The sequence below is a fragment of the Pteropus vampyrus genome, unplaced genomic scaffold (assembly GCF_000151845.1).
Source record: "Pteropus vampyrus isolate Shadow unplaced genomic scaffold, Pvam_2.0 Scaffold49, whole genome shotgun sequence".
NCBI lineage: Eukaryota > Metazoa > Chordata > Mammalia > Chiroptera > Pteropodidae > Pteropus > Pteropus vampyrus.
Window position 1 is genome coordinate 219,942 of NW_011888830.1, and position 7,026 is coordinate 226,967.

General features: G+C 37.2%; 1 protein-coding gene across 3 annotated transcripts in view; it reads right to left on the reverse strand.

Annotated features, from left to right (window-relative positions):
* Positions 1-6,949, reverse strand: part of SUV39H2 (suppressor of variegation 3-9 homolog 2) — a 32,078-nt gene extending 25,129 nt beyond the window's left edge. Inside the window, exons 1-2 of one of the 3 annotated variants that reach the window (XM_011359593.2) lie at positions 6,752-6,946; positions 4,628-4,773 (exon numbers count right to left, since the gene is read on the reverse strand). Coding sequence is in view for 2 of the 3 variants with exons in the window: in XM_023530328.1 (XP_023386096.1) it covers positions 4,628-4,773; positions 6,480-6,516 (183 nt within the window). In the remaining variant the exon portion in view is untranslated. Of the gene's footprint in view, positions 1-4,627; positions 4,774-6,479; positions 6,532-6,751 lie in introns of those variants that run through there. The other 2 variants (XM_023530328.1, XM_011359592.2) reach the window with 2 other exon arrangements.
* Between the last annotated feature and the right edge of the window lie 77 nt (positions 6,950-7,026).

Here is a 7,026-nt window from a genome sequence, read left to right on the forward strand (position 1 = left end):
AACATTAGCAATAAACTCTTTGACATTGCTCTTAATATTTTTTTGGCTATGTCTCCTCAAGGGAACCAAAAGAAAAAATAAACAAATGGAACATCGAACTAGTTTCTGCACAGCAAAGGAAACCATCAACAAAACGAAAAGACAACCTACTGAATGGGAGAAGATATCTGCTGATGACACATCCAATAAAGGATTAATATCTAAAATATATAAGGAATCATACAACTTATCAAAAAACAATCCAATTATAAAATGGGAGAGGAGCTGAATAGGCATTTCTCCAAAGAGGATATACAGAGGGCCAAAAGACATATGAAAAGATGTTCAACATCACTAATCATCACGGAAATGCAAATTAAAACCACAAATTTATCACCTCACACCTTCAGAATGTTCATCATCAATAAATCAACAAACAAGTGTTGCCAAAGACGTGGGGAAAATGGACCCCTCATGCACTGCTAATGGGATTGTAAATTAGTGCAGCCATTATGGAAAACAGTATGGAGTTTCTCAAAAACTTAAAAATAGAACCATATGACCAGCAATTTCACTTCTGAGCATTTATCTGAAGAAATCCAAAACACTAATTCAAGAGATATATCCATCCCTATGTTCACTGAAGCATTATTTACAATAGCCAAAATATGGAAGCAACCTAAGTGTCCATCAATAGGTGAATAAAAATGTGGCACCTATATCCAATCCAATGGAATATTACACAGCCATAATGAAGAAGGAAATCTTGCCATTTGCGACAACATAGATAGACCTATTGTGCTCAGTGAGATAAGTCAGACAGAGAAAGACAAATACCACATGATTTCCTTTATATGTGGAAATGAAAAAAATAAAAAATAAATGAACAAACAAAACCGGAAAAACTCATATAGAAGATACAGAGAACAAATTGATGGTTGCCAGATAGGAGAGGGATAGGTTTGAAAAGGTGAAGGGGTTAAGAGGTACGAATTACCAGTTATAAAAAGTCACAGGGATATAAAGTACAGCATAGGGAATACAATCGATAACACTGTAATAACTATGTATGGGGTCAGATGGGTACTAGACTTATCAGGGTTATCACTTCATAAGCTATATGTCCAATTACTACGTCATACAACTGAAACTAATATAGTATTGTATGTGAATTGCAATAGAAAATTTTTTAAAAATTTAACAAATAATTTGTACTAGGCAGGAGAAGAAATGAGAGAGATAAGTGGGATGTTGAGATTTAAGTGTGCAATGTAAGGCTCCTTATTCCAAAAAAGAAACCAGAAGGATTGAGGAGAACCTAAGCAGTAAAAGCTATCCAAAACCAAACAACACTCAGAATTCTTCGAAGAATATTGGTAGCTCTTTAAATTAAGCACAGATTTGTAGGTAACTCTCTCTGAGAAAGCATAACAGGAATGAACAGACAAAGACAAATACAGAGAAAGAGATAATATAATCTGATGATCGATTAGATTTCGAGAGTAGGAAGGAAGGGAGAATTAAAATGTATGAAATTACAAAGCGAGGTAACTAGGAGTTATTATGATTTTGTTAACCTAAAAAGGGAACAAGAGATCAGGATTCAGAGTTGAGGGAGGAAAACAGGTGCAGTTTTGAATATAACGAATTTGGGTATACCTGTAGGATGTCTAGTTTAAAATGAAGCCCAGGAAGAGGTTGATACCTCATAAAGATTTGGGCGTCCTGAGCCAAATAGATGTAATTAGAAACCATTGGGAAAGAGATCATCTACAGAGCAACTTCAAGGCGAGAAGACGGCCAGGGACAAAGCTTTGGAGATTATCTGCATTTTGGAGAAAGGACAGATAGGAGAAGGTAAAGGAGACTGGGGATAGCAAGAAAAACAGGTGGAAAAACGGCGTGGAGATGGAGATGCGTAACCATAACGACAGCACCACTTCCACAGAATGAACACCACAGATCAGACTTTGTTGTAAGCATTTTATCTGTATCAACCTGTTTAACACTAGTAATAACCCTATAAGACGGCTATCATAATTACTCTCACTTCATAGGTGTAAACTGAAGAACAGAGAGGTGAAGTAATTTATTGATGGACACAACTAAAATGGCAGAGCCAGAATCTGAACCTAGAAAGTCTCTCCATAGACAAGAGTTTCAAAGAAGGGCAGCCTACAATGTTAAATGTTGCAAAGAAGTAGAGTTGAATCTGAAGTCCTCAAAGTTGGCAATTAGGAGGTCACTGACGGGAACATAAACCAGAATAAAGTGGGTTAAAAAGTTAATGAGAAGTGAAAAGTCAACCTACAAAAGTTTTGCAAATTGGATAGCTGATAAGGGGCTATCTAAAATATATAAAGAACTATTATAATTTGATAATAAAAACACAATCCAATTTTCAAAAATGGGAAAAGGGTCTGAATAGAAAGTTCTCCAAAATATACAAATGGCTAATAAGCACATGAAAAGACACTTAGCACATTAGCCATATGAGAAATAGCCATCAAGATGTACAAATTACAATGAGATACCACTAAACACATGCTAGGTCTGCTACAATCAAAAAGTCAGATAATGACAAGTGCTGACACTGATGTAGAGAAGCTGAAACCCTCAAACACTGCTAGTGGGAATGTGAAATAGTGCTGTCGCTCTGAAAAAGTGTGGCAGTTCCTCAAATGGTTAAACAGAGATATCATATGACCCAGCAATTCAACTTCTAGGTTTATATCCCAGAGAAATGAAAACATGTCCACACAAAAACTTGCCTATGAATATTCATAACAGCATTATTTATAATAGCCCCCAAACATAATCCAACTGTCCAAGAAGTGATGAGTGGATAAAGTAAACGTGATATAACCATACAATGGAATAATTGGCAATAAAAAGGTATGAAGTATTGATATATGCTACAACCTCAAAAACGTTATGGTAAGTGAAAAAAGCCAATCACAAAAGACCACATCCTACTGTATGATTCTATTTTTATGAAATGTCCAAATAAGCAAACCTACAGAGACGGAAAGCAGATTGGTGGCTGGGGCGGGGGAAGGGGTAGGTAAGGGGAAAAGAATGCAGAGATTTGGGGAGTGATGGCTAAGCAGTGTGGGGTTTCTGTCTGGGGTAATAAAAATGTGTACCCATTGCCACAATCAAATTTAGAATAACTCTGAGAGTATACTAAAAGCTTTGAATTGTACACTTTAAATTGGTGAATTGCATGGAATTTGAATTTTATTTCAATAAAGCTATTTTTAAAAAGTTAACAGGAAATGCTTGAGTGGGGAGGCAAGGTCAAAGGAAGATTTTTCAAGGTTAGGGAAGATCTGAATTTAACAGTTTAACGGTTGAGATAAATTAGTGGAAAAAGGGAGCCTGATACAAAAAAACACATCACAGATTAAGCAAAGTCCTACAGGGATCAATAGGAACAAAAAAAGAAAAATGTGACACCTCTGAAAGTAAAAATGAGCAAAGATATAGATAACTAGTGTGAAGGTAAGTTCAGAGTTCATACTTGAAGGATCCTATTGTTTACTGAGATAAAGGAGGTCTGCAGCTGATAGAAGAGAGTGAGATATGAGTAGAAAGTCCAGAAAAGTAGTAAAAGTTGGGAAAACTGCTGGCAAGAATGGGAAAAGAAAACAAAGGATAAAAAGCATGTCAAGTAGAACTGAGCAGTGTGAAAATAGAAATAAGCCTTCGTGGAGCCAGTATGTGTGACTATATGATATTCTCAGCTAGATTGGTCAAACCAGAGTTTATGAACTCAGATGGCAGATGACTGGGCTCTTTTGGGATTGAAGGATGCAAAGTGTTGGTAAAATGCTTGATCACAAAATCCCACTGAGCGATGAACACAGTGATACCAGAAGAAGATGGATGTTTCAAAGGAAGAACTGGATTTAATGACTGAATTGATATGGAAGCTGAAGAAGGAAAACAAAGAATTAAACAAGACTGCTGATTACCTGGTAGAACTGACAGACTAATGACCAAAACAGCTATAGAGAAATGATGACTCAAAAATATACTGTAAAGTTTAGATTGAAAGAACTTCTTAGAAGAACCCTGTTATTTTGAAAAGGAATAGGAATAAAGGCCCAGAGAAGTGAAGTGACTTTGTTGAAGTCAGAAGACACTAAACATTGGCTAGAAAGGATTTCAAACTCCAGGCCATTCTATTACAATACCACAGACCCTCACTGATATCTGGAGCTGGACATGATGGCAGGAAATAAAATGGTGATGCTTCATGAGGGGACTCAGTAACACTAAATTGGTTTGAATTGCTAGGTTCATTTCAGGTGATAGTGGGGAAATATGATTCAGGAACAAAATGAATGACAGGAGAAGCCAATCTGAGATAAAACATTTGCTCTGGTAAATCACATGGAGATAATCAAGAGTTGGATGTAGAATGGCATAAGCACCTTAAAATATTCTAATGTAAGAACATTTTATGCTTCAAAATTCTCTGTGTTACTTGGCAATATAGATGACAGAACATAAATTATTTGGCTTAGAATTTTAAACATTAAGAAGAGCTTTGCTTACTTTTAAGGTTCTTTTTATCTTACAGAAATATGAAACACTGAAGTCTGATTAGGTCTCTTTTAAGGGGCTAGATTTTTTGCCTTACCTTTACTACCTTGTAGTCACACAAGTATTCCACCTCATAATTGTTTAGATTCCTTTTGGTGATTCCAATCGATTTACATGTGAGTTTTTCTTTTCTACATAATTCCTGAAGAGTATCAAGTGAAACTAGGCAAGGCACACACCAAGCTACAATAAGAAAATAGAATTCTTTACTAATGAAATAGCTACTCAATTAAAACAAAAAAGGAAAAGGAAAAACTTAAGACCTCTATATCCCCACCCTTCTACTGGCAATTGTACAGGACTGAAAATTCATATGACAAGAAACCATTTCTGCGTCTTTAAAAAAAGTTAATTGTTAAGGAACTATTTCGGTAAATTAATCTTGGGTTTTCTCACGGGTTTCTTTCCTACTCTGTTTAACTGATGTCGATTCGTTTCTACTGAGCCGCCTGAACAAAATGTTTCATGTCTGGAAGCTTTCTTAAGATTACATGTAGATGCAAAGGTCAAAAGAAATAATATTTTTGACTTTTCCATTATATTCTACATAGAACTGCTATTTTAATAAAATGTAAATCTCTAGGACATACTTTTTGTGACAAATATATCTTAAATATATTTTAAAATAACCGCTTTGCTAAAAAGTAACTTTTCCCCTTTCTCTTAGTTACATAAGAACCGAGATCTAATTGAAATATAGTTCTCTAGTTACATACTCACACATATGTCCTACTCTTCCCACTTTGCAATGTTGCATGAAATTTTAACTCCATTTATTACTTTGTCCATGTTGCAATGTATTTTTATCAAGGTGAATAAACCCAAGAGTCATAATAAAATAAAGGAATATATCAACTTTTGTAATATTCACTTCTTGTATTGTTTTTAATGCCAAGAGTTAACCAAGCTTGAAAACAATTAGACACACTCATAATCAAACTTACAAATGCCAGTAACTGTGCTGCAGATTTCATCCTCAAATTTTCATATGCAGTCTGCTACCATACTACATATAAAATGTTAACACGAACTGATGTTTAGAATTCTGAAATAAACTTGGTTTTACGCTAGTGTTATGGTAAGCACTAGAGAGGAACGAATGTCGCCCTCTGCCCTAGGCTTTGCTAGGCCACCTTGCTACATGACTTTGTGAAATTTTCATCATTCTGGGTTTCAGATTCACTGAAAAACGTGTGAAGGTTGGAGCAAACTGGGGTTACCAAACAAAATCAGTAAACTCAAGCTTTACTTGGTAGCTCTCCAAGGTAGTAGTGATAACCCTTCAGTGATCTGAGGTAATTTAGAGAACACAGCTGCTCTCACTATGTATCCATTCCTCACCCTCAACTCAGAGACTTCACTCATTGTCAGAAACCCTGAATGAAGCACGATTTCCACCCACCCCCACTTGCTATAAAAGGGCTCGTAATTCTAGACCCAAGAAAGGGAAAGATATTTTCAACTAAAATATTGGGGGTGGGGGGAGAGGCTGCTGGCTTTGGAGTGATGGTTTTAGGCTTTGGAGAGGGGCAGAACAGAAACGACCCATTAAATCATTTCCATTAAAAAAAACCCTGAGGATGTTTTGTGTAAAGCTAACCTTATTATGCTGATCACATGCAAAGGAGGTCCGTCTCGGCTATCTCCAACCCAAGGTAATTTATCTGCTGTTCCCATTTTTAACTAGTTCAAGTAAAAAGAGAATTCAAGACACAATCCTCGATGAAAATTCTATTGAGCAAAAAACGAAACAAAACAAAACAAAAACCCCAAAACTGGAAGCTCTTGGTAACAACTTCGACCATCTATTTAACATTGTAGAAAAAGAAATCATTTGCAAGATCAAACATTCATTACCATCACAAAAACCTCACAATAGTTACACTAACCTCTAGTGGAAGAAAAGTTTGTGGATAAAGAGCTCATAATCTATGTGGCAACAAGGAGTGCTGGAAAACACCTTAAATTCTAGAATGCAATTAAAGTTCTAGGTTTTAGAGCGCGCGCACACGAGAACACACACACACGAACACACACACACACACGCTCTATGCCTAAATATCTGGCGTCTACATAATGATTAATACGCAAGTTCCCGGTGGGTATATATAAAAAAAAAAAAACCCCAAGCCAGAGGCCACATCCTCAAATACCCACTTACTGGGACATTCTCCGACGAGGAATTTAACCTCCTAGGGCGGCCGAATTGGGGGTGCATCTTCGCTTATTTCCTTTCTTAGCGGTCACACTGCAGCCCCGATTTTTCTCGCCTCTGACACTTTGCTCGGGTCACACTTACACCACCGGGCTCTTCCCGCTTCCCAGTTACAAAGCCAGCCCGAGCGCGCAACGCCCCGCTCACACCACCACAAAGGAGCCACGCCGCCCGCGCGCCCCGGGGACCGGCGGCGCCCGAACGCCGCCCCACGGCCGCGG